The sequence below is a fragment of the Phoca vitulina genome, unplaced genomic scaffold (genome assembly GCF_004348235.1).
Source record: "Phoca vitulina isolate PV1807 unplaced genomic scaffold, GSC_HSeal_1.0 scaffold60, whole genome shotgun sequence".
In the NCBI taxonomy this organism is placed as follows: Eukaryota; Metazoa; Chordata; class Mammalia; order Carnivora; family Phocidae; genus Phoca; species Phoca vitulina.
The window spans coordinates 1,071,683-1,097,968 of NW_022589763.1; the positions used below are offsets into that span (position 1 = coordinate 1,071,683).

At 53.7% G+C, this 26,286-nt stretch overlaps 2 protein-coding genes across 2 annotated transcripts in view; both read left to right on the plus strand.

The window, feature by feature from the left end:
- The window catches only part of AKAP17A (A-kinase anchoring protein 17A), a 14,971-nt gene extending 10,170 nt beyond the window's left edge, over positions 1 to 4,801 (plus strand). The window contains exons 4-5 of the mRNA XM_032391198.1: positions 678 to 918; positions 2,169 to 4,801. Coding sequence (XP_032247089.1) covers positions 678 to 918; positions 2,169 to 3,131 — 1,204 coding nt within the window. The 3' untranslated portion in view covers positions 3,132 to 4,801. The remainder of the gene's footprint in view (positions 1 to 677; positions 919 to 2,168) is intronic.
- Positions 4,802 to 11,049: 6,248 nt separating this feature from the next.
- The window catches only part of ASMT (acetylserotonin O-methyltransferase), a 17,746-nt gene continuing 2,509 nt past the window's right edge, over positions 11,050 to 26,286 (plus strand). Inside the window, exons 1-6 of the mRNA XM_032391201.1 lie at positions 11,050 to 14,296; positions 19,453 to 19,627; positions 21,067 to 21,196; positions 23,514 to 23,582; positions 24,146 to 24,264; positions 25,597 to 25,737. Coding sequence (XP_032247092.1) covers positions 14,228 to 14,296; positions 19,453 to 19,627; positions 21,067 to 21,196; positions 23,514 to 23,582; positions 24,146 to 24,264; positions 25,597 to 25,737 — 703 coding nt within the window. The 5' untranslated portion in view covers positions 11,050 to 14,227. The remainder of the gene's footprint in view (positions 14,297 to 19,452; positions 19,628 to 21,066; positions 21,197 to 23,513; positions 23,583 to 24,145; positions 24,265 to 25,596; positions 25,738 to 26,286) is intronic.

The following is a 26,286-nucleotide window of genomic DNA, read 5'->3' on the forward strand; positions in this document are numbered from 1 at the left end:
GGCCAGCGGTGGGCGCTCTGTGCCCACGGGGAGACGCGTCAGCACGGCCAGCGGTGGGCGCTCTGTGCCCACGGGGAGACGCGTCCGCATGGCCTGTACGCTGAATGGTTCTCAGCTGGCGGCCGTGTGCAGTGAGTTCACTGCCCGTGCCCCGCGGTGTCTGATGGGCTGGCGAGCCGGCGGGCTGTGGAGCGTGTCCTGATGCTCCCGTCCGCCCCCTGCACTTTCTCCCGGATACGGGCTCTGCTCCGTCCACTCGTGTGCGTCCTCCCTCATGAGGCAGGAGCGCAGTGTGTCAGGGTCCCGGCTGGCGCTGTGGCAGGAGGTCCCCCGGGCCGCTGTTGGCCTCTCTACCTCTTGCTGTGTCTCGTTCAAACCCGAACTTTCTGTGTCAGCGAAAGCCACCCGTTCTTTTCTTTGTGTCTGCGAGTTCGTTAGCAAGACCCTCCCTCAAAAGGTTCTGAGAACCCTGTCAGTGTGCATCTCCCCGTGTCCAGTTGCTTGGATTCAGCCGAAACCTGTTTTGGGGGATAAAGCATTAAAATGACCGCTCTCCTGAGCATGCTCCGATACCCGCCTCCTGCCCCCGGCTTAGCACTCCCACTTGGCCGCGGCCTGAGCGCTCAGCCGCGGCGCGCCGCCCGTGCTTAACGGAGCCCTTCGTGTATTTTGCTCAGGAAGCAGAAGGAGCTAGAAGAGCTGGAGAGAGAGAGGAAGCGAGAGGAGAAGCTGCGCAAGAGGGAGCAGAAGCAGAGGGACCGCGAGTTCCGCCGGAACCAGAAGAAGCTGGAGAAGCTGCAGGCGGAGGAGCAGAAGAAGCTGCAGGAGAAGATCCGGCTGGAGGAGCGCAAGCTGCTCCTGGCTCAGCGCAACCTGCAGTCCATCCGGCTCGTCGCCGAGCTGCTGAGCAGAGCCAAGGTACGGCGGGCGGGCGCGCGTGCTCTCGTCCGGCAGCCCGGGCTGCGCCGTCTCCCGCTGCGGCCGCTGTCTGCGCGTCTCTGACACGTGCGGCCAGCGTCCCCGCCCCCGTCCCACAGCTGGTCGCAGCCACGGGCGAGAACGAGCGTTAGGACCGACGGGCGCGCTGTCAGCTGGTAGTGTGTGTGGCCTTCCTGCCTCGCTCCAGGTTCTAGGATGTGCTGTTGTCTCGCGGAGCTGGGAGAACTCGGACTTAGCGTAGCGTGTGTTCACACCTGCCAGGCACGGTCCCGAGAGCCTTCAGGGAGCTGGGGCGCAGGGTCCCCATTTGCCCCGGAGCGAGGGAGTGGCCGAGCTCACTGAGGGTCCCCTGGCCCCCGTGGCTCTCTTCCCGCCGCAGATGGCTCTGCCTAGGGCCGTCGGCACGGTGGGCTTTGTGCCGACCCCGCCAGCCAGCAGCCAGGGGCGGCGGGAGGGCAAGGGCTGAGCCTGCTGATAGAGAGGGGCCCTGCGGCGTCCCTGGGACCTCAGGGTGCACTGTGCAGCCTGGCTGGGCCACGTTCCTCCTCCGCAGCCGTGGACCTGACAGGTCTCAGCCGGTGCTGTACGGATGAGCGCCTCAGTGCTGAGAGCCTCCTCGTTCCTCCCACCCGCTCCTTCCGGAGGCCCGACGGTAACTCCTGCGAGCCGGGGGCCGGGGACACACGGGGACCTCGCCCGGCACTCCTTGTGCTTGGGCAGGCCGCGTGCCCCCGCGGAGTCAGGCGCGGGGCGACCCCATAACCTGTTGTCTAATTACAGTTGTGATAAGTCCCCGGGAAGGAGACTGGCAGGCGCGCTGAGACGTGGCAGCTCAGCTCTTGTTTCATGGTGAATATTGAAGACGCTAACCCAGCCTAGGCCCCGCACGTCCCGCGGCGGCCACGGCAGCGTATGTCCGCCTCGTAATCTCAGCTCCCTGTTGCTGGTGACCGCTTGCGACCTCACGGCAGGCCCCATGTGCGCCTCGGAGGGGCCAGGCCCCACCCGAAATGCCCGCCCCGGGGCTGTGCCACGTAGCTCGGCCACGGGGTTTCCTGCTCGCTCGGACGCATGACGGCCCGGGCGTGGTAGGGACGGGCGGGCCGCACTCCGGCCAGAGCGTCCACTCGGTACCCCCCACGCCTCGGGGCACCTGCAGACCCAGCGCCTACCCGGAGCGTACAGGGGGCACGGAGGTACATGGCTGCGCCTTCCCCTTTGTGCTGCAGGCAGTGAAACTGCAGGAGCAGGAGCGGAAGGAGGAGACGCTGCGGGTGCAGCAGCTGGAGGAGAGGCGGCGGCTGCAGGAGGCCGAGCTGCGGCGCGTGGAGGAGGAGAAGGAGCGGGCCCTGGGGCTGCAGCGCAAGGAGAGGGAGCTGCGGGAGCGCCTGCTGAGCATCCTGCTGAGCAAGAGGGCCGACGACCCGCACACGCAGGATGAGCTCGGCGTCTCCCACGCGGACCTGCTGCAGCCGGTGCTGGATATCCTGCAGACCGTGTCGGCCAGCTGCGTGGGCGCCGCCTCCCTGCATCCCCTTGTGGGCCAGCCCCCCCCCAGCACCCTGAAGGAGACCCCGCCCCGGCCGGAGACCGACAGCACGCCGAAAAGTGTGAACGGGAGCGTGGCCGAGGGGGCCCAGTGCAAGGAAAGCCTGAGTTCTCGCCTCGCCACCGCAGGTGACAGCTCCCCTGACAAGAGGTGCCCCAGTGTCCTCTCCTGCATTCCTGACAACAACCAGCAGCCCAAGGGCTTGCCCGCCGCCGCCGCCGCCGCCGCCTGTGAGCAGAGCGCGCCCAAAAAGGACATCCGTTCTGAGCAAGACAAGTGCAACCGCGAGCCCAGCGGGGGCCGAGGCCGGGCCAGCGGGGGCCGGGGGGAGGACGACAGACACAAGCGAGAGAGGAGCCGGCCGCGGCGGGCTGGCAGTCGGGAGGACGGGAGGCAGGGACGGAAGGAGCGGCGGCAGCACAAGAAGCACTCACGCCAGGACGACAGCCCTCAGCGGCGGAGCGTGAGCCCCGACCACAGCCGGTCCCGGAGATCCCACAGCAGAGAGCGGTCCAGCCGGAGGGAGAGGAGCCGAGACCGCAGGGGCGGCTCGGGCAGGAAGCGTAGCCACCATGGCCACGGTGACCGAGACAGGTCACGCTCAGGGTCCCCCAGCCGGCACCGCAGCGCCTGGAACAGGTAATGCAGGGCGTCCCCCCACGCGGCCGCCCAGCGAAGACCAGGACCCGTGGGCTCCTGGCTCCTCTTCTGCCCAGCCTCCGCAGAGCACACCGCCAAGGAGCCACCCACGCAGGAGGGCCACGCGTGACGATTCTCCCTTCGTTAACATCTGGCGGCCTTTCTGTTCCGAACGTGTAGTCCTCAATCGCTAGCTTTAGTTTTCCCTTAAAACCGTTGATCAGATAGCTTTAATGTCACCAATTCTCTTTGAATCAGGAAAAACGCACTGGCCGGCAGTGGTGAGAAGTGCGTAGCCACCACGTACATGCAGGCGGAGCAGCATTTCTGTCCCTTTTAGGGACACCCCCACGTATGCTGACTTCACGGGAGGCACGTTGCACGTCGGGGACGGATTGTCAAAATGGACAGCCATGGTCCCACAGGGCCCTGAAAACTTGAAAAAGCCTTGCCCTGGTCGTGTTCTTTTTCCTTTTTCTTTTGTAATTTTAACTGATGATTGGGAAGCGCACTTGGCAGGATGCCAGGAGAACCCAGTGGTTGTGGCACGTTACGTCACGCGTGGAGACAGTGCAAGTCCTTAAGATCGAAACGCAAACATGCTGTCTTCTTAAGGTGTCCGCGCGTGGGGGGTGCTCCAGCGTGGTCTCATGCTCCTCACTTCAGAAACATTCACATTACGAACTGGTGATTATGCATTAAAAAAAAAAGATTGGTTAAAAGCTTTGGTTTCTAGTCAAGGTTAGCGTGTGTGGTTTTTTTAAGAAGCTGTTTTGCTAAATTATTTTTACTTGGAACGTTTCAAACAGATTTAAGGCTAAAAACTTGTTAAATTTTATAATCATTTGCTTCTCCAAGTGAAGCTCAAGAAATACTTAAAAATAGCTGTAATGTTTGCGTTAGGAAAGATGGTGTTTATTCCAGTTTGCATTTTTTGTGAAATAAAATCTTTTTCCAATGAACTAATATTTTCCATACTTTTTTTTGTTTGTTTAAGCTTTTTGGGCTGTGTTACTGAACTGAGCCTAGTTTAGCAGGTTTGAAACTGATAGAAATCACTCGCTTTATTTAGAAGCGCTGATAGGCAACGATGGATTTCACAGTGTGGTTGTTATTGTAAAATAACCCCGTGAAGGAGAATCCTGGGTTCTAAAAGCATTCGATTTGTTTACTGAGCACAAGTTTAGCAAATTCACTAAAGCAGTCTTCTTAAAGCTGAAGAGCCAGTTTTAAAAATGAATTAAGGTAGAAGTGGTTCTTTTCTCACGTAGGGTTGTAGCAGGTAGGAGTCAGCACTCCTGCTGGGACTCCCGACTCCCAACAGTCCCTCCGTCTGTCTGCGTTTAATTAGCATGCAGAGCTTGTCAGCATATGGATGGCTGGCCCTGTGCCTCCTCCGTCCCAGCTCACTTCACTGTCACAAACCAAGATGGACACAGCAGACTCGCATCTTTCTCTGGCGTGGATTTTGTCTTTTCTGTCACCTGCTGAGGCGAGGGTGCAAGATGTGCTCAGACACCCAGGCATTGGAAACGCTTCTCAGAAATCCTGTCAGGGCCCCTGTAGCCCAGCGCTGAACGTTAGCCCCATCACTGGCTCAGAACGTCCTGGGACCAGGTGTTGGGAAGTCTGTGAGGTCAGGGGGAGGTCTCTGGGGCATGGGGAGATCTCTGCCTGAGCTCAGGGAGGTGGGTTTCTGTGACTAATGTTTTCCAGGCAGAGGTCTGTATAATGGGAACAAACATGGTGTGTTCAAGGGTCAGGGAGTCAGTGTGGCTTGGGAGGTGTCAGCATGGAAGAGCTGACAGGAGACATAAGCACAGACCAGGTCACTTCCAACCTGGAAAGGACAGGTAGGAGGGCTTTAAACTGGTCGTGAGGTGATAGGAGAGAGCAAGGATGAGGGAGGAGGGGGCTTGTGGCAACAGGTGTCAGCCTGGAATAAGCTGGTGCATTGGGCAAGAGGTTAGGGAGAAAGGGGAGGGGAGGGGTAACTAGGGCCTTCAGGAGGCACGGGATATATATGTGGCTGGGGCGGGGGGGGGGGGCAGTGGCAGGAGGGGAGGGCCCTAGGAAAGCTGGAGAATGCTGGCCCTGGACCTCCAGGATGGGGTGTCACCGGGGGAAGACACTCAGGAATCTGAATTTTGAATACCCACCTCCACTGGTCTTCATGTACATTCAACCCCTGAGCTACAAGGAAGGTGGAGTGGTCACAGTGCTGTCCAGGCGGTTCCACCCTCACTGCCCTGGGCCTGCTGGGTCTGTCAGTTATTGAACGTAGGGTGGTGCTGACATCTCCAGCCATGATAGTGGTTGCAGCGCTTTCTCCTTGCTGTCCTGTCAGGTTTTGCCTTTTGTATTTTGACTCTTTGTTACTGGGCGCATAAAAGTTAAGGATGATCCTGTTTTGGGAGAACTGTTTCCTTGGTCATTTGTGACACCCCTTTTTACTCTTCGTAATTTTCCTTGTTCTGAAGTCTCTTTGGTGGCAAACGGGGAACAAAGGACTGTGTTGGGAAGAGGGGTCCATTATGGTTTATGGTGGAGTCCTAGCCATATACACATACACAACGTCACAGGGTGTTAGGAGGAAAAGGGTCGTGGCTTGAGGCATGAGTGTGCCCCATGGGCCGGGTTCTGCACTTGACAGCAATGAAGGGCAGAGGTAGTTTGTCGTGACGTAGCAGATAACCTCTGCAGGCCCCAGAGCAACACCATCTCGAATGTGGATCTGCAGTGAGAATGGGGTCACCAGTGATGAGTGGGGTTGACGTGAAGGACAGCGTCTGGGCTCACCTTAGAGTTGGCACCCCTGTCCTCTTGAGGAGTTGGGGTGGGATTTCTACCAGTATTTCCACTTACGTCCTAAGAAATCTGCTTTCTGTAGGTGTCTTTAGCCGCCGATAATGGCTTGTAAGTGGGAGTGGAGATCAATCGAAACACATGTGTCACCGGTTAGATTTTATCCTTGTAAACGTACGTTTGCACGTTCTTCTCGTTGTGAGGCTATTATGTTTCCCACCGGGGTGAGCTAGGAATAGAGAACACATCCTGAAAGAATGGGATATTTGAACCTCAGAAGCGTCCTACACGTAACCTGTTAGGCAAGGAGGGAGGTCGGTGTCTCCGTGTGTCTCTGGGTCTCTCTGGGTCTCTGTCATTGACAGCGTTCTGCCCTGAGCCTCTTTTTGGGTGACCGCCGTCATTATGTCATTGTGGGGACCGCCCCCTGATCTGTTGTGGTTCTACCTGGCTGGGCTTTGACAAAAGGACAGTCTGCTTACTCTGAAACCAGGGGTGCTTAGTCTGAAACCAGGGGCGACGGAGTAGATCCTGGTTCGCTCCCTCTTCGGGTGAGTGAGCTTCTGTGGGCGTGCTGGGCCGTCGATGCCCCCGTGTCTGCAGTTGCGACCCCGGCCTGCCTCCCCCCCCAACCCATTTGCCAAGAAACTCCCCCGTACCGAGTGCGCGCTGCGTCACCCTGATCTGAAGCTGTTGGTACGGACTGATGCTTGATTGATGCCAGGGGTCACTGGTGGGGCCGCCGTTTTCCTTGGCCACGCCCTGAGGGAGGAACAGGGCAGGGATGTTCTCTAGACCTGAGGGCATCAGGGGTCACCGGGGTGGGGGGATCAGGGACCCATTCTGAAGAGCACAACCAGTTTCTTTAAAATGTTTACTCTCCGCTTGTGTTTTTGGGAAAACAGGTAAAATGCATGTTTGGGAAAAGGTTTGCTGCTATAAGCTGTGTGCAGGGGTGTCTGGAAGGGTCCTGCCTCAGGACGGGGCCTGGTTTCAGGTCTGCAGGTGCCCTGGGACCACCTGGGGGTGAGCTTACGGTGCAGGCTTCCCCTGGGCAGGTCTGGGGTCCAGGCAGCGGCCCTCTCCCCCCCAGCCCCCTGCAGGAGGCTCCCTGCTTCCGCCCCGGGGGTACGCTGCATTCCTCAGCTGTGTACCGTCACTGCCCGCCCCCGCACCCCTCGCTCACCTCTCCCTGCTTCCTTTGGGGCTGGGGAAGTACAGGCGAACCCAGGCTGGGGGGCTGCCCCACTGCCCAGGTGCACACGGGGAAGCCTGAGGTCCCACTTCCTCCTCCAGGCGGCCCCTCTGCACCCGAGGAGACCACAGCCTCAGGCCCCTGCGGTCAGCGTGCTGTGCACACAGGCCGCCATCTGCATCCTGCACAGCGTGGACGCCTCCCCACAGCCCCCTTCCTGCCCAGCTCCTGTCCACACCCTTGCAGGGGGCCGACCCTGCTGCCGTCCCTGTCTGGCATGGCCCCCGGGCTCACATCGCCCCCCACCGCTCCCGCACAATGGCCAGTGCCTGGCTGCGTGTCTGTGTCCCCCTGAAGTTCATAGCTGAATCCTGATCCCCAAGGCGGTGGGATTAGCAGGTGGGGCCTTGGGGAGGGGATCTGCTCATGAGCGTGCGGCCCCCACGAGCAGGATTAGCGTCCTTACGAGACCCCAGAGAACCCCCTGGCCTTTCCACTGTGAGGACACGGAATAGACAGCCATCCGTGATCCAGGAAGTGGGTCCTCACCGGACCCCGAGTTCGCCAGCATCTGGGCCTCGGACGGTCATGCCCCGGAACCGTGAGAAATGCACGGGTTGTTCGTAAGCCCCCAGCCTCTGGCATTTCTATTGCAGCTGCCGCCGCCGAGACACCAGGTGACCGCCAAGTTGCTCGGGCGGGCGCCCATCTGGGGCTGAAGGCTGCGTGCTGCCCCTGCACCTGGCCTCACTCCTGTCCGTCCCTCGGCCCCTCGCTCCCTGACACTGGAGTGTTCTGGGCTCCACCTTTCCCCGCAGGAGCACCCCTGGCGATACCCCGGGCCAGGCTCTGTGGGTGCCACGTGGACGCCGACCCTTCCAAACCCAGGTGTGGACCCGGACCTGGGCGTGTTGTGGTCCATGTGCCCACTGGCACGGGCCCAGCACCTGTGCCATCACATCCTGTCAGGGACGCTGCAGGGGTGAAGGGGGAGCCGTGCGGACCATCCCGGGACGTGCCAAGGGGGTCCCTGCTGGCAACACTCCACTGGGCTCTGTCTCTGGCGCGTCTGCACGGTACCCTGCAGGGCTGGGACCCCTCCAGCCACCCTCCTCTTCCTCCTCCTGCTCACTCCCTCTGCCCTCCGGCTGCGCCTTTGCTCTTCTCTGAACAGGTCACACACGCTGCTGCCCCAGGGCCTCTGCTCTTCTCTGAACAGGTCCTGCTGCCCCGGGGCCTTTGCTCTTCTCTGAACAGGTCCTGCTGCCCCAGCGCCTTTGCATCTGCCCCTGCTCCTTTGCTCTTCTCTGAACAGGTCACACATGCCGCTGCCCCAGGGCCTTTGCTCTTCTCTGAACAGGTCACACACGCTGCTGCCCCAGGGCCTTTGCACCTGCCCCTGCTCCTTTGCTCTTCTCTGAACAGGTCACACATGCCACTGCCCTGGGGCCTTTGCTCTTCTCTGAACAGGTCACACATGCCGCTGCCCCAGGGCCTTTGCTCTTCTCTGAACAGGTCACACATGCCGCTGCTCTGGGGCCTTTGCTCTTCTCTGAACAGGTCACACACGCCGCTGCCCCAGGGCCTTTGCACCTGCCCCAGCTCCTTTGCTCTTCTCTGAACAAGTCACACATGCCAGTGCCCCAGGGCCTTTGCATCTGCCCCTGCTCCTTTGCTCTTCTCTGAACAAGTCACACATGCCAGTGCCCCAGGGCCTTTGCATCTGCCCCTGCTCCTTTGCTCTTCTCTGAACAGGTCACACATGCCGCTGCCCTGGGGCCTTTGCTCTTCTCTGAACAGGTCACACATGCTGCTGCCCTGGGGCCTTTGCTCTTCTCTGAACAGGTCACACACGCCGCTGCCCCAGGGCCTTTGCACCTGCCCCTGCTCCTTTGCTCTTCTCTGAACAAGTCACACACGCCGCTGCCCCAGGGCCTTTGCTCTTGTCTGAACGGGTCACACACGCCACTGCCCCAGGGCCTTTGCACCTGCCCCTGCTCCTTTGCTCTTCTCTGAACAGGTCACATGCGCTGCGGCCCCAGGGCCTTTGCACCTGCTGTCCCTCTTCCTGGTCTGCTCTTCCCTTGGTCAGCTGCTCCCCTTGGCACTCAAATGTTCAGGGCCTCCCCGACCACTCTGTTAGAAAATCGCACCCCCTCCCCAAGCCCAGCTCCCCTCCTCCCCTTCTCTTCACACCACACGTTATGACCCTCTGACATGGGCATTTTAACCTCTTTCTTTGCCCACTGACGATTTGTCTTGTTTAAGACATAAATCCCAAGAGACGGGTTCTTTCTCCTCCCCACCAGGATCTGGATTGCCGGGGATGGGCAGGCTCATGGTGGCGGCTCAGTGCGTGTCTCCTGATCAGGAAAGAGGAGAAAGCACAAATTCTGCAGCCAGTCGTCACCCACAGTGCTGCTTTCTGCAGACATGGCTATCCTCAGTTTCTATGATTGACTGTGCTTAACCGGTGTCAGGACTCTGTGTGCGGCCTCCGTCTTTGGGAAGGTGAACGTTTCCCCAGCTCAGATGCACACGGCCCTCCAGCCAAGTGGAGCTGCTTCTGCCTCCTCTCTGCCCGCAGCATGTTCTGCTCACTCATCCCATCTGCAGAGACCCTTCTCCCCAAGAACACCCCTTCCCGAGGGTCCAGGAATGTTATGGGGACGTCATTTAACCCAGGACTACATCCCGATTTCCGTGACGGTCAACTATAAAATCAAGCAGTAAATGTGCATTTTAGAATTGATGCAATCAGCCACGTAATGTCTAGGTCACCTTTGTGCCAACCCACTGGGCATGTGCTTTCCTGCTTTGTATGCACAGTAGAGTCACCGGGAGGGTGCACGAGATCCCGAAGCCTGACGGCCTGATTTAGGGTGTCCGGGCTGACACAGGTGCAGGTCTGTGAACACCTGCTCCCCTGATGGCAACCGCGTGCTACTAAGGTCCACGGTTTTGCAAGCTAAGGGTCACCTTCCCCCGTCTGTTTCCCCACATCGCATTGTGGGACCCAGGCCTCGAGAAATGAGCCCAACTTGAGGGTAGCTCTCGTGAACCGTCAACTTGCCAACGTGTGAACCTTCTCAAACTCACCCATGTGCGTCTCAGGCGTTTTCTCTAGAAGCGCGAGGGATTGGCGGGTGGAGCCTGGCGGACTCAGCCGTCCCTCCCGCGGGAGCTGTGCCATGAACTGTTCTCTCTGCAAACAGGTGGGTCTGCATCACTTCAATATCCTTCGTGGCTGTCAGGCCGGCCTGGCGGTGTTCATCGTCTCCACACATTTGTGCTTCTGTCTGTGTGATCGATTTTCACCATGTGAGCGGCTGTCTGTGAGGGCAGCAGGGGCTGCTCCCCCAGCTCCGCATGCTCAGAAGTGGGGGAGGCACTGGGGTCTCCTGGTCTACCCCGCACGGGTGTGTCCTCGTCCCCTGTGGACATGGGGACCGCAGGATACAGGCAGGTGGACCACGCGTCAGGCGGTGCGTTCTGATCAAGCCCGTCGGTGTGCTCATTGGAAGCCCGTTCCATTTTCTCGTTCGGAGGTTTCCATGGATGCTTTTCTCCTTAGCAGTAGCCTCCATGGGGGAGGCCATGCATGTGTGAAGGCAAGGGGTGTATGATAAATCACTGAGTTTTCCCTTCACATTTCCTGGGAACCTCAAACTGTTGTTAAGAGAAAGTCTTGGGGTGCCTGAGTGGCTCAGTCGGTTGAGCATCCGACTCTTGGTTTCGGCTCAGGTCGTGATCTCAGGGTCACGAGATTGTGACATTGATCCCCGTGTTGGGCCCCACAGGCAGCAGGGAGTCTGCTTGAAGATTCTCTCCTTCTGCCGCTCCCCCCAATATGCACACTCGTGCTCTCTCTCAAAATAAATAAATCCTTAAAAAAATAAAAATAAAGTGTTTCAAAAAATACCTTTATTGAGATACACTGCGCATACCATAACGTCCACCCATGAGAAGGGTACCGTGCAGCGTCTTCGGGTATAGTCACATGCATAACCATCACCACGCACAAACCTGAGAACGTTTTTGCCTCCCCCCAAAAGAAACCCATTAGCTGGATTCGTTTTTGAACAACTCCTGTCCGCGCAAATCCTTTTCTGTTTTCCGCCTGCCTGGTGGGAATTGCTTCTGTCAAGATGGCATCTGACTTCTTCTGGCAAGAAACGAGGACTGTTCAGGGGTTGGTGGGCCAGCATGGATGCCATGCCAGTGGTTGGCGATGTACAAAGGGATAGCCGCTGTCCATTTCCAGCCGCTCTAGCATTGGAGTCCTTTGTTTGCTCGTGTTCAGGACTCCGCTTCTGAAAGGGGAGGACGTCAGCACTGACCTTGAATTTTAGGCATTAGTCTTCAGCCCTTCTCAGCCCTCAATCTCATTAGTAAAGTAATCGCCTTAACAGAAGATCCCGGGGAGATCCTACCCACTGGGATGGGGTGTCCTGTCTGAGAAGGGCTACTTGCACTTTAATCAAACAAATGCGAGCCTTGGCAGGTCATTTTGTTCCTCCTGTGAGCCCCCTCCCGCACCCAAGGGTCGTTCGCCATCTTACCTCCAGCTTCTGTGCAAGCACATCTCAGTCTCTGTCGTATTGCACGTCGCCCACCCAACCACAGGACAAGCCCAGCTTCTTGCCACGATGGCATTGAGCGCACCCTTGGAGCCTTCCCTGCACCCCCAGACAGGCGATGCTGCCCCCAAAATGGGGCACGGGCTAGGCATGGTGAGCTGATGCTGAGCTCAGGCTTGCAGGGGTGTGGGGAGGAGGAAGGCTGAGGCCGCAGGACGGCCTCTAGCTGCCATCTGGGCTTTGCTTGTAAAGCCAAGCATCAGAAAGGTCACGAGAGACACGTGAGGCACATTCCAGGCAGTGCCAGTCCACGGCTCAGGCAAGGAAGAGGCAGGACAAACAAAAACTGAAAATGAGTTGATGAGAGTAGATTCAGGTATGTGATCTTTTAATATAAATATCAAATGGTTTCGCATGGCTTATCAAGTAAATTGTGCAATTTCCGCTTTTTGAAAGACTGCCTTTATGTCTCCAAAACAAAGCCAGTTGGACTGGAGCTTCAAATCTATTAAACCATAGGACAGGTACCCGGCCAAGCGGTAGCAGAACGTGGGCATGTAATAAAAGTCAAAATAAATGAATAAGATACATAAGTAAATAAGTAAGTACATAAATACGTGAATAATCACAAGAGACATAGGTAGATCAAAGATGGCTGCAAGCCTACCCAATGTCGGTTTTCCTCCTCTCCCTTACTCTTCGAATTAGAAAGCAAGAAGCCGAATTTTAATTATATGCGGGCATTTTAATTACCCACACGGAAATCACAAGACACCTGGAAATGTCAGCTTACTCATCGAGATTGCAGGACATAGAACGGTGTACAAGAGCCCGCGGCGTCTCTACACGTCAGCAGTGAGTCCTTAGAAGGTGTCCCAGTATAGACACCAGCATCCAGAAGAGCGGAGCAATGGCTCACATCCACGCATGGAATCTCGTAGGGCTGGGCTGTCCATTCAGGGTCATCCATCGAAATACCAGGGAGAGTTTTCAGTGAACTAAAGTTGTCCCCCCCACCCCTCACCCAGCGCCCCTCAGTGCTGCCACCGTGCTTGCTACCCGCCAGGACATCCCCAGGATGCACGTCTCCATCTGTCTGCGTGAAGCCTCCTGGATTTACATCTCTGGCCTGGAAATCTTGGCTCTGGGATGATAATGTTCCCTGCACAAAATCGCTTGCTTTAATAGACAACAGCCGCATGTGACTCCCAAGGGGCAGTGCCTGGGTGGCACAGGGGCTCCTGTCGGGTGAGATCCGCGAGGAGGGGAGGTCTAGCTCGATGGTCCTGGAGGGAGGGGAGTGAGGACAGGCTGTTGCTCTTCTCTTCTCTCTCTGGGAGCCCATTGCCCGTATGTGGCCTCCGCCGTCTGTCACCTTAGCTATTGCTGATGTCCCAAGCACAGACAGACAGCATGCAGAGGAGAAAAGGAATCATGTGGCCTTGTTTTAGAGGCCACTTTTGAGTGACACCCCTCACTAAAGTCCCTACCGCACATTTTTAGCTGTGGCAAGACATGCGATTGAAAGTAGTTTCAGAGTCCAAATCCATGGAATGGTTTCAGGGGCATTTGCTGGCTGTGGAAACAAAGAAGGACATGCCTTCAGACAGTGTTTTAAAGATCCTGAGCCCTGGATGACAGCTGAGCCCACCCCCTGTCTACTGTGGGTTAAATGGTGGCCCCCCAAAAGATATGTCCATGTCCTAACCCCTACAACCTCAGGCTGGGAACTCATTCAGAAATAGGGTCTTTGCAAGTGTGAGTAAGTGAAGGATCTGAGATGAGCTCATCCTGGACAAGGGTGGCCCTAAATCCAATGACAGGTGTGCTTACAAGACACAGAAGAGGAGACACAGAGGAGAAGCCACATGAAGACCGAGGCAGAGATGGGAGGGATGCGGCCACCAGCCCAGGGATGCCTGGAGCCTCAGGAGCTGGAAGAGGCAGGAAGGACCCTCCCCAGGAACCTCAGGAGAGAGCATAGCTCTGTGCCACCTGGATCTCAGCAGCCCTGCCCCGCCTGGATCTCAGACTTCTAGAAGGTCTCCAGAGCTGGGACAGGATAATTCCCTTCGTTTTAGGCATACGGGTTTTGTTATGGCAGCCCTAAAAGATTAATTATGCCCCCTTTGTCTCCCCATGTAAAGGGGACTAGAGACTCTTCAATGCATGAAATGAGTAATCGATGCTAGTGATTAGCAAGCATACTGGTTTTGGATGCGTTCCATAGCTGATGGTGTAAGGGAGGGAGGTGACAGATGCAGGCTATTTTAGGGCTGTGCGCACAGCAGGAACAGAAGGAGTGAGCAGAAAGCCAGCGAGTACCTTTAAGCTTTGTCATCCCCTTAATAGGGCTAATAGGATTTTCTACAGTGATCGGCCTTTGGCTCACCCTGGGCCTCCAGCAAAGAGCTCTGGCAGCACCGAGTGGCTGGCCGCCGCACCACTTGCTAACAGACACACACACCCTGCAGCTGGGACAACCAGGGGCTCTCAAGGCCAGCCTGGCGTGGGACAAAGATGACTTCCCCCGAGGAACAGGCGTACCGTCTGCTGACTGAATACTCAAATGGGTTCATGGTCTCCCAGGTAGGAGCGTGGGGAGAACATTCCACCGAGCACTCTTGGATGCCGTTGGTGGGAGCTGGGCGAGGGCAATGGGGAGTGACAGCTTAATGGGTACAGAGTGTCCTTTAGGGGTGGGATGTCCTGGAACTATGGGCAGGTGTCCGGGCAGAGGCTTGGCCCCTGGGGTGCGGGGCAACATTTATCAAAAGACAGGGATCGAAATACTGAAAACATTCTGTGATAGGGCAATATAGGAGCTCGTCCATTAACACACTAAAAAGCAAGGTGATGCATTTAAACTAGAGGTGAGTCTGGGGGTCCATCCACAACGTAGCACGCATCAGTATCTCATCCCTTCTTCTGACTGAGTACATATTATCCTGGGTGGAAATGGGAGACACAGAGGCCATGTGGTGTGTGATTCCATTTATATGAAACATCCAGAATATGCAAATCCATAGAAACAGAAAGCAGAGTGGTGGTCGCCGGGAACTGGAGAGGGACTGCCAATGGGGACGGGCTCTCCTTTTGGGGGGATGAGAATGTTTTGGAATCAGACAGAGCTGGTGGTTGCACAACGCAGTGAATGTGCCAAACGCCCCTGAGTTATTTCGTTTACAGTGGTTAATGCCGAATCTCCTGCTATGCGAATTTTACTTCTGTAAAACAGTAGAGGCAAGTTATAATTAGATTTTATATATATATATATTTTGTATATTCCTTCATTTATTTCTTTTGTTAAATTTTTTTCAAAAATTTTTATTTAAATTCAACTTAGTTAACATAGAGTGTATTATTAGTTTCAGGGGTAGAATTTAATGATTCATCACTTGCATTTCACACTCAGTGCTCATCACATCACGTGACCTCCTTCATGCCCATCACCCAGTTACCCCATTCCCCACCCACCTCCCCTCCAGCAACCCTCAGTTGTTTCCTAGAGTTAACAGTCGCTTATGGTTTGTCTCCCTCTCTGACTTCACCTTATTTTATTTTTCCTTCCCTTCCCTTATGTTCATCTGTTTTGTTTCTTAAATTCCACACAGGAGTGAAATCATACAGTATTTGTCTTTTTCTGACTGACTTACTTCACTTAGCATAATACCCTCTAGTTCCATCCACGTCGTTGCAAATGGTGGGTATTCATCCTTTCTGATGGCTGAGTAGTATTCCATTGTATATATGGACCACATCTTCTTTATCCATTTGTCTGTTGAAGGGCATCTCCACTCCTTCCGTAGCTTGGCTATTGTGGACATTGCTGCTATGAACATTGGGGTGCAGGTGCCCCTTCAGATCACTACATTTGTATTTTTGGGGTAAATGCCCAGTAGTGCAATTGCTGAGTCGTAGGGTAGCTCTATTTTTAACGTCTTGAGGAACCTCCATACTGTTTTCCAGAGTGGCTGCACCAGTTTGCATTAGATTTTATATTTTAAAGCTCCATCGGTGTCAGGGCTGTGGGATGAGGATATTAGCAGTGGGGGGTGGTCTTTGGTGGGACGCACACATGCTGTGCTGGAAATCTCTGGGGTCCAGGTGCTGAACATGTCCATGTGGACAGTTGTGTGGATGCAGAGGGCAGGAAAGCATTCACAGCTGCTGTGCAGGGGAACGGTGGACTTCTCTCATGGGATGGTGGGGTTCTCCCCGGCTTTTTGCAGTGAAACTCTAATTTTGAGAACACACAGCTTCACCAGGTAGTGGCTGAGCATCCGCGAGGCAGAAAGATACCCAAGGACGGCAGTCGCTGGGGCGGAGGGTCTGGGGCTGCAAGATTGGGGTGATGTGTGCAGCCAGTCGAGTCCAGACCCACTGGACCATGGTGCCGTTCATCTGCCGTGTGCGTCCTGGTTGTATTTCAAGTGCCCTGTGGCAGATATCGTGAGACACGAAGATGTCTTGGCTTCCCTCGGTCACTGACTCGCAGGTATCGTAATACTACGGTGCTTTGCGCTTGATTCACAATCGAAGAGGGTGTTGACTTTGGGTGGAGGTCACTGAATATTGAAGCAGAATGTCTTCCCCAACCGAGCTCACGGATCCCCCCAGATTCGGTCTGTAGACCCCCAAGGGTTAAGAATTCCTATTGTAGAGCCTTTGAGATACGGAAAAGGAGCATCCTTCTACAAAATAATCATCATAATTTGCTGTGTTTCTGTTGCTTGAAGATGTGACTGACTTGTGCTTGCAAGATGTTTCCTGGCCAGCTGGGGCTGTTTGCTCCTCGCTCACACTGGTGTTGGGCGGGTTATAAATCTTGGGAGGAAAATCCCATTCAGTACACGTGATGATATGTTACCTAGTTGTCACGAGTTTAATAGAAGAAGATGGAACACAACCTTCACAGAATAAAACTTAATATGACCTTGACAGAATAATACTTAATACGACCTTGATACAATAAAACCTAGTATGACCTTGATAGAAGAATCTTAATAGGATCTTGATAGAATAAAACGTAATACAATCTTGATAGAATTATACTTAATACAACCTTGATAGCATAATACTCAATATGACTTTGATACAATAAAACCTAATATGACCTTGATAGAATAAAACTTAATATGACCTTGATACAATGACTTAATAAAATCTAAATACAGTAGGAGTTCACACAACCTTAGTACAAGATGTCATATAGTCATAACAGGAGTTAATGCAACCTTAGCAGTGTAAGAAATAATACACCTTTAACCGAGCAAGAGTTAATACCATCTTGATAGAATAAGGCTTGAAACAGCCCGAGTTAAGCAGTTTGTGCACCGTTAATAGAAGAAAAGTTCATACGACATTAATAGTACGAGATAATACAACCTTCATAGAATAACAAGGAATGGAACCCTAACAAGAGCTGATACAATCTTAATAGAATAAGAGTTTGTGTTCCCCTCACAGAACGCAAAAGGAAACAACATTAACAAGACTTAATATGAGCTTAATAGAATTTTATAGATGGAGCGTATAGTTAACCTTGATAGAACTTTACTCCAGGGGTTCTCAAACGGGGACTTTGGCCCCCAGGGGGTACTCGGCAAGGTCTGGGGATATTTTTGGTTGTCATGGCCAGGATGGGGGTGCTCCTGGCGTGGGGTGGGTGCAGACCAGGGACACAGTTGTACACCCTACAGTGCCCAGGATGCCCCACCCCAAAGAGCCATTCAGCCCCAGATGTCAGCTGTGCTGGGGTCTAGAAACCCTGCTTTCATGGAATAAGAGTTAAGAGGACCCTAATCGCAGAATAACTGCGAATGCAGTATCACCCCACCCCCCAACCATGGCCGCGTGCGTGTGTGGTGTAGGGCTTTCCGTGTGCTCAGTGAAAAAGCAAACACCAGCCTACTTACTTCCTCACGTAGGATGGAGACGGGTCTTACTTTTATTCACGTTCATGCACGTATGGGCCCAGTGCTGATCACCGTGTGGACTGAGTGCTGTGGGATGCACCTGGGCTCCAGGACCATCTGTGCACACGGGATGTGAGTGTGTGCGTCCGTCCTGGCCAATATCACTGAGGTCGCCCCAGCCTTGGCACCACCCATCCAAACACTGTGTGCAGGAGGGGAAAAAAATGCATTGACTTATCCATGTTTTATACTTCATGCATTATTTTCAGGCACGACCTGCTAAGTTCTTTAAACAGATAAATGGAAGAAAATAGGTAACACATTTTAAGACACTGACAGTGTAGGGAACACTGACCTCTGAACAGCAACAACAAAACACAGTATATGTATTTCCTTGTTTGCAAAATTAAAACAACCCAGTCCCTGGCTTTGTGCCCCCAGGTAATGGCTGCCAACAGTGAAGAGGCAAAGACTAGGGTCTTGAAAACTCACGTGGGTTTGCAGGTGGCTGTGCTTGTCCCCGTCCCTTTGCTGGTGTTCTCTTTGAGGACCAGAGGTTTCCTTCAGAGGGTGTTTCTTTGTTAGAATGGTTCCCAGGCTGTTTCTTTTTCAGAGTGATGCTGTTCTGGGCAAGATGGGAGGGAGGGGGTTCAATGAAGAGCTTCTAAAGACAGACGGGCTGGGGGGCATGCTGCGTACACCCACATCTGCTCAGCCTCCCCCTTTCTGTGCCAGCAAGCCGGTAAATGGCCCTGTGGAACCCTGCATGTACTCGGCAGCCGCCCCCCAGCCCTGGCCCTCACCATCCCTGGGGACCAACCTGTCCAGTAGATGGCATCACCCTGGACAGCTGGTCAACCCCACAGCACTTGGAGCGGTAGAAACAGGTGCTTCCTGAGTGAACGGGGGAAGCGTATTTCATTTCATTTCGTTCCGTTTTGTTTCTTTTCATTTTATTTTATTTTGTTTTATTTGTTATTTGTTTTATTTATTCTATGCTGTTTAAAATATTTGAATATTCATTTAAATTTTATTTAAACATTTTGTTTTACATTTTAAAAATTAAATTAAAAATTTTAATGAGTTCATTTAATTTGAAAATTTCATTTTTTTCTTTAATTTTTTAAAAATTAAAAAATTATTTTTTGGAAAATTTTATTTTAAATAGACATAACATAAATTTTACTATCTCCACCATTTTTATGTGCACGGCTCAGGGGCATTGAGCACATTCACTGTTGGGCAACCACCCCCCTCCATCCGTCTCCAGAACTTTCCATCTTCCCAACTTGAAGCTCTGTCCCCATCAAACACTAATTCCCCATCACTGGCCCTACCATCTACTCTCTGTCTCTGTGGATGGGACTCCTCTACGGACCCCGTATATGTGGAATCACACAGGATTTGTCCTTCTGTGTCTGGCTTATGTCACTCAGCACCATGTCCTCAAGGTTCATCCACGTCATAGCAGGTGCAGAACATCCTTCCTTTTCAAGGCTGCGTCATATTCCACTGTGTGCATGGACCATACTTTGCTCATCCATTTGTCCGTTGGTGCATGCTTGGTTCTTAAATGTTTTGGGTACTGTAGACAATGCATCCGTGAACATGGGTGTACTAGTATCTCTTCCAGTCTCCACTTTCAGTTCTTTTGGGTCCATATGCAGAAGTGGAATTTCTGGTTTCTATGGCCATTCTATGTTCGATTTTTTAAGGAACTGCCATAGCGTTTTCCATAGCAGTGCAGTGTCCCCCGAAAACGCACCCCTGGCTCCCCATGGTGAGTACGGTTCCTAGGACACTCAAAGCTGGCCCCTTGTTTCCGAGGTCCTGTTTGCCGCCTGTGAGCTGGGCGTGTTTGACCTTCTGGCTGAGGCCCCAGAGCCCCTGGGCGTGGCAGCAGTGGCTGCACGGCTGGGCACCAGCTCCTGTGGGACAGAGCTCCTGCTGGACACCTGTGTGTCCCTGAAGCTGCTTCAGGTGCAAACAAGGAGGGGAAAAGGTAAGCATGTAGACATTATGTAAGTGAATGGGCATGGCTGGGTGTCAATAAAACTTTATTTACAAAGACAAACGGTGGGCCAGGTTTAGCGCCCAGGCTGTACTTAGCTGTCCTCATTCCAGAGAGGTCTACACATGCTGGTGTGCACATTGGTACCCTCATGAAGTATCCAATGAGCAAGGAAAAATGGGGAAAAACATCACATGGGCGTACTTCTCAATCAAACTAAATTTATCCAGCTAAAGGGTTGCCATTCCTTATATTACATTCTTATTTTGGTGTTGAAATGGCTTTTCTCTTATGGAATATGGTGGTGGTAGGTTTTTTTTTTTTATGTCCTTACTTTGCAAAATTCAAAGTGTCAACTCTATGTCACTCATTCTGACCACTTCTAGAATTGTAGATTCATGAAATTGCAAATGTAGAGAGCATTGCTTGAGCTGGAGCTCATGAGAACAGGAGTGCTGGCCTGGCTGTGGCAGCCGTGGTCAGTGGCCTTTGTGCTTGTGGCATCGAGTCATGCACCAGTTGGGGTTCTGGGGTGCAAATGCCAGGGATGGGTTAACTTGAGCATCCTGTGGGGGTTGACAGCTCTCAGGTACCCGGGTGTGGAAATCAAGCAGGTACGAGGGTGCAAGCTATCTGCAACCACCACCAGCCACTCCCTGAGAACAGTCTTTGCACATCACACGTACTGGGGTGGCTGACACTGAGCTTGCACCCCCGGGAGGACACCTCGGTCAGGGGACATTGGGTGCAGGGGGATGCTACCGGAGGTGGCTTCTGGCACGATTATCAGTTGTCCTTTGACCCTGGGGCATTTGGTTGGTGCCAACACCCAGCTGGGGACCACCCCATGCAAAGCAGCGGGGGCTCCGTGGGAAGCAGCGTCCCCAGGAGAGGAGACAGGGAGGTAGGCTCAGGCATGGGACTGGCCATTTGCAGATGCTGCGGGATGGGGTAGCTCACAGCGGGGCATCTGCTCAGAGAGCACCAGGGCTGTTGTGGGCCTGGGTCTGCACATCCTCCCCAGGGCTTTGTTACAATGATGACATTCACCCGGGGTTGGCTGCCTACTGCTTGGCTGAGCGTGGCAGAAAGGCAGCCCCTGCTCCAACAACGTGATTCCAGTTTTGGAGATCGTTGTATCACCAGTAGAGTGTATATCCAAATCAGGTGTTATTTTAAAGCCCAGGGATTGTATTATAGGGTTCCCCATCGGCTCACGTGCCCTTCCCACCTGCTGCACCACACTTTCCAACGGGATTTGCCAAAACAGAATCGAGCAGGTGCGTGAGCCCCCAGCTGTGGCTGCAGGCCTTTTGATGCCCCTAGGCGAGAATCCCCTTTCAGCCCTGATATTGCCGATGCTGGCACCAGCACATGGCAAGGACTTGGAATCTAACTTAGCCTTTTGTGTTCTCTCTGTTTGTTTTCAGCTTTGTATCAAAACACAGAGCTCGCCAGCACCTACCTGGTCAGGGCCAGTCCCAAGTGCCAGGGCAACATGCTGCGGTACCTGGCCAGGACGACATATCTGTGCTGGGGCCACCTGGCCCAGGCCGTGAGGTGGGCGTGGCCTCGATGGCATGGACTGTGCGCCGGGGCTCCCTGGGGGCTGGTTTCAGGGGGTCTGTGCAGCTGAAGTGCCAGGTTCCTTGTAGAATCAAACACGACCCCGCTAGGTGTGGAAATCCAGAGCAGATGTGAGAAACCCCCATAGTCCTGGCTGAAGGAATTCACGAAATGCACATCTGCTCAGTTAAGAGTCCTTGTGCTTCAGTGGTCTCCAGGGAAAGGGCCTGGGCTGAGGAGGCAAAGCGGGGAAGATGGCACACAAGATACTGCCCGAATTATGATGGTTGTGTGCTCCACATCTGCTCTTGCACTCTGCGCTGTGGGTGTCTGGGGCTGGATGACTCTCTGAGGTGGGGCGTCCGCGGCTCTGCAGGGTGTGGAGCAGCGCCTCTGGTCTCCTCCCACCAGCTGCCAGTACAATCTCCCCAGTCGTGATAATAAAAAAATGTCCCCAGACATTGACAAATGCCTCTTGGAGGCAGAATCACCTGCAATTGGAAACCAGTGACAGAGATGTATGGATACATAGATGGGCAGGTAGATAGATATAGGGATGGATGGATGATCATATAGGGATGGCTAGATGGGTGGATGGGTGATGGATGGATGGTTGGATGGATGGACGGATGGATGGATAGATGATTGATAGATATAGGGATGGATGGATGGATATATATGATGGATGAATAGATAGATACATAGATAGATATAGGGATGGATGATAATATAGAGATGGCTAGATGGGTGGATGGATGATGGAAGAATGGATGGACAGGTGGATGGATGGATGGATGGATGGATGGATAGATGATAGATAGATATAGGGATGGATGGATGGATAGATGATTGATAGATATAGGGATGGATGGATGGATAGATATGATGGATGGATAGATAGATAGATACATAGATAGATATAGGGATGGATGGATGATAATATAGGGATGGCTAGATGGGTGGATGGATGGATGGTTGGATGATTGATAGATATAGGGATGGATGGATGGATAGATAGATATAAGGATGGATGGATGATAGTATAGGGATGGTTAGATGGGTGGATGAATGGTTGGATGGATGGATTGGTGGATGGATGGATGAAGGGATGATTGATAGATATAGGGATGGATGGATGGATAGATAGACATGATGGATGGATGGATGGATAGATAGATAGAGGGATGGATGAATGATAATATAGGGATGATAGATGGGTAGATGGATGCATGGATGGTTTGATGGGTGGACAGGTGGATGGATGGATGGATGAATGGATAATTGATAGATACAGGGATGGATGGATGGATAGATAGATATGATGGATGGATAAATAGATATAGATAGATATGATGGATGGATAAATAGATATAGATAGATATGATAGATAGATGATAGATAGATAGATAGATAGATAGATAGATAGATAGATAGATGATAATATAGGGATGGCTAGATGGGTGGATGGATGCATAGATGGTTTGATGGGTAGACAGGTGGATAGATGGATGGATGAATGGATGATTGATAGATATATGGATGATGGATGATAGATAGATAGATAGATACAAGGATGGATGGATGGTTGAATGGACAGGTGGATGGATGGATAGATGGTTGGATGGATGATAGATATAGGGATGGATGATAGCTAGCTAGCTAGCTAGCTAGCTAGCTAGATAGATAGATGGATGATAGTTGAATGGATGGACAGGTAGCCATATGGATGGATGATACATAGATATAGGGATGGATGGATGGATGATAGATAGGTAGATGGATAGGTAGGTAGGTAGATAGATTGATAATAGATGGATATTGATAGATAGGTATTGATAGATATTAATAGGTAATAGATGAATAGATATTGATAGGTACAGATGGATATTGATAGATATTAATAGACATATGTAAATAATAGATATTGATAAATAGGTATAGATAGATGTCAGATACTGATAGGTACTGATAATAGCACAGCAAGGCTTCTCCTGCCCCCGGATGCCGACTGATGAGTCCTGTGGACATCAGTGTCCCCTGACTGCACGTCATTTTCGAGCTTCCTTCACACTGTCTTTAGAACCCGCTCCTTCCTTGCCCACGTGGCAGAGCCAGGCTAGATGTGCAGCCTGCCTCTCTGAACATGTGTGTGTTCCATCCCAAAAGGGGGTCCAAACATGTGGTGACTGAGTCCTGTCCCCTGCTTGTTCTGTCTGTGACGGGAGGTGAGGATGTGTGACCCCACGTGTGCACCAGCTGGTGCTCCCTGAACGTGGCAGATCCTGGGTGACCGCGTCCTGCCTGTTTGCAGGGACGGCAAGAACCAGTATCTGGAGGCGTTTGGGGTTCCCTCTGACGAGCTCTTCAGCGCCATCTACAGGTAACGCCGAGCGCCCACGCGTGCAGGGTGACGCTTCCTTTCCACACACTCGCTGGGCGGAATACATGGGTCCAAACGGAGCAAAACAGAGGGACGTTGATATTTAAAATTAAAAAAAAAAAAAAAAAAAAGACGACAGATTTGTTTGTGTTGGTCAGTGTGCTGAGCAGGCGGGAATCTGTCCTTCCCCACAAGGCGCTCTACGTGAAGCAACAGTGATGTAGAAAAATGAGGAATGGGTTTTGCTTGGGCCAGAGTTACCCAGGTAGTAGGTCAGCTCTACGCACACACTCGGGGCTGCTGTTGGCGTGGGGTCTGGTACCACAGTCCCCAGGTGGCGATGCCCCGATGGCTCGTTGCAGGGTTCCTTGCTGGCCGAGGGCTGGGAAAGGGGAGAAGGACGTGCACGGGGTGTGGAGTCCTCAGGGCTGGTGCCTGTGCTTTGCCCAGTGCCTCCCCTTCCGTCCTGTGCTTTGCCCGTTTCCAAGACCCCTGCTCCGGCCACAGCTTCTCCCCTGATTTGGGTATCCACACGATCTTGACGAGGGTGGTTTCACATGCAGATCTGAGGGCGAGCGGCTGCAGGTCATGCGAGGTCTGCAGGACATCTGGAGCATCAGCGGGAGGCATGTGCTGGCCGCCTTTGACCTGTCCCCGTTCCCGCTCATCTGCGATATTGGTGGTGAGCGTCGGCCCCACGCATGGAGCTGTGTCTTAGGGCTAGGGAGGGAAGACAATGGGGATCCCATTTAGGATCGGGGACAAGGCACCCCGTGGGCGTCCCACAGGCTGTGGGGGTTCCAGCTCCTCCCCGAGCATGGCGCACCCTCTACGGTTCTGACACCGTGCATTGGGGCGGGACCAAGAATCTCTGCTCCCAGGGACGCGGATGCTGCCGAGGCCCGGGCCACGTGGCTGTAGACATTGGCATTGCTCAGCGTGACAAGGGAGGCTTTAGAGGATGGTGGGGTGCAGCCGACACGGAGCTCCTGGAAAGCAGTTAGCAAAGCCATCAAGTCAACCTTGCCACGCTGCCTTCCTGGGGCAGGCAAAGCGCCGTGTGGGGCTGCAGGGATCCGCCAGCTTTTCTGGGCTCTGAGGGTCCTGATGCTAACACGGATGAGGAGGATGCCCACATCTTAAGCATCTCCTGTGGCTGAAGGCTGCGCATGGCATATCCTAGAGCAGACGCAGGAGTACTGGGTGTTGGTCATCTCTGTCCTAAAGGGTGGAAATGTGGGGTTCAGTGGAGGTGGAAGTGGGGGCAGCCAAGTCTAACCCCTGGTCCCTTTCAAGCAAACGCTCTTGCCCTGACCATCCCATGCTGGTCCCATAGAGGAGGCACGGGGAGCATGAACCCCACTAGATGGGGATTCAGGGGCTCCCGACACCATGTTTGCCTGGGTGCATGTTCTGGGGGTGATGCAAGCCCGATGTGGCCCTCCCGACGTGGGCATGTCTCCATCCTTTGAGCAACACAATGGCTCGCTGGTTTGGGCCGAGCTGCCTGGGATGCAGACAGGCTTCAAGGTGCAGCTAAGGGGCCCCCAGTCATTGGTCCCCAGATCTGAGATGCTCAGACCCGTAGCCAACATCAGGGCAACGTCCCCCCACCATCTTGGGCAGCAGGACGCCATGACTGGGAAACTTGATGTGGTTTATTCAAAAGCGGCCCCTGTGCCTGGCTCGCTGTGTGACTTTGGGCATGTTCCGTGGTCTCTCTGTGCCACAGAATCCTCGGGTAATGGGGCAGTCCCCGCATGGGACAGTTGTGGTGCCCAAGTGCGTGTCTGCCTATGAGTCACGCAGAACGGGGCCATAGTGGTCAACGGGTTGGTCCAGCCAGGAAGATTCGTAGATTCAGGTGCTCATAGGTGATGATGGAGCCATGAAGACCTCCATGGGGGGCAGAACCACATCCCCCATGTGGATGCCCCCTGGGGGTCGATGGTGGGCCAAGGTGCATCTGCTCACACCTTCCTGTCCGTCTGTCCTGTTCCATGTCCACTTCCAGGCTGTTCTGGGGCTCTGGCCAAGGAGTGCACCTCTCTGTACCCTGGGTGTCGGGTCACCGTGTTTGACATCCCTGAGGTGGTACAGATGGCCAAGAAGCACTTCTCATTCCTGGAGGAAGCACGGATCAGCTTCTGTGAAGGTGGGTTGTTTCCATGGGCTCTGCGTGTGCACGGAGAATCATAGATGCATCCCCCGGGGGCTCAGGTCTGGCCGAGGATGCACCGCGGGCATGGCTTCCTCCGCCCTGCAGGCAACCACCCTCACCTTAGAATTACTATTGGTGATGCTTGGAAAACAGTGTACAGCTAGATCGTTTTCTTACACTTAGTTCTTTCTTGAGTATTCGGCTGGATTGCAGAGTGTTTCCTCAAAATTTGTGTCCACCCAGAATCTGTGAATGGGGCCTTATTTGGAAACACGGTCTTTGCAGATGTGATGAAGTGAAGGATCTGAGATGAGCTCATCCTGGATCAGGGTGGCTCTAAATCCAAGGACAGGTGTGCTTGTAAGAGGACAGAGGAGGAGACACACACACACAGGAGAAGCCACATGGAGACGGAGCCAGAGATGGGAGGGACGCGGCCACAAACCCAGGGATGCCTGGAGCCCCAGAAACTGGAAGAGGCAGGGAGGACCCTCCCTTAGAGCCTCAGAAGGGAGTATGGCCCTGCCCCACCTGGATCTCAGC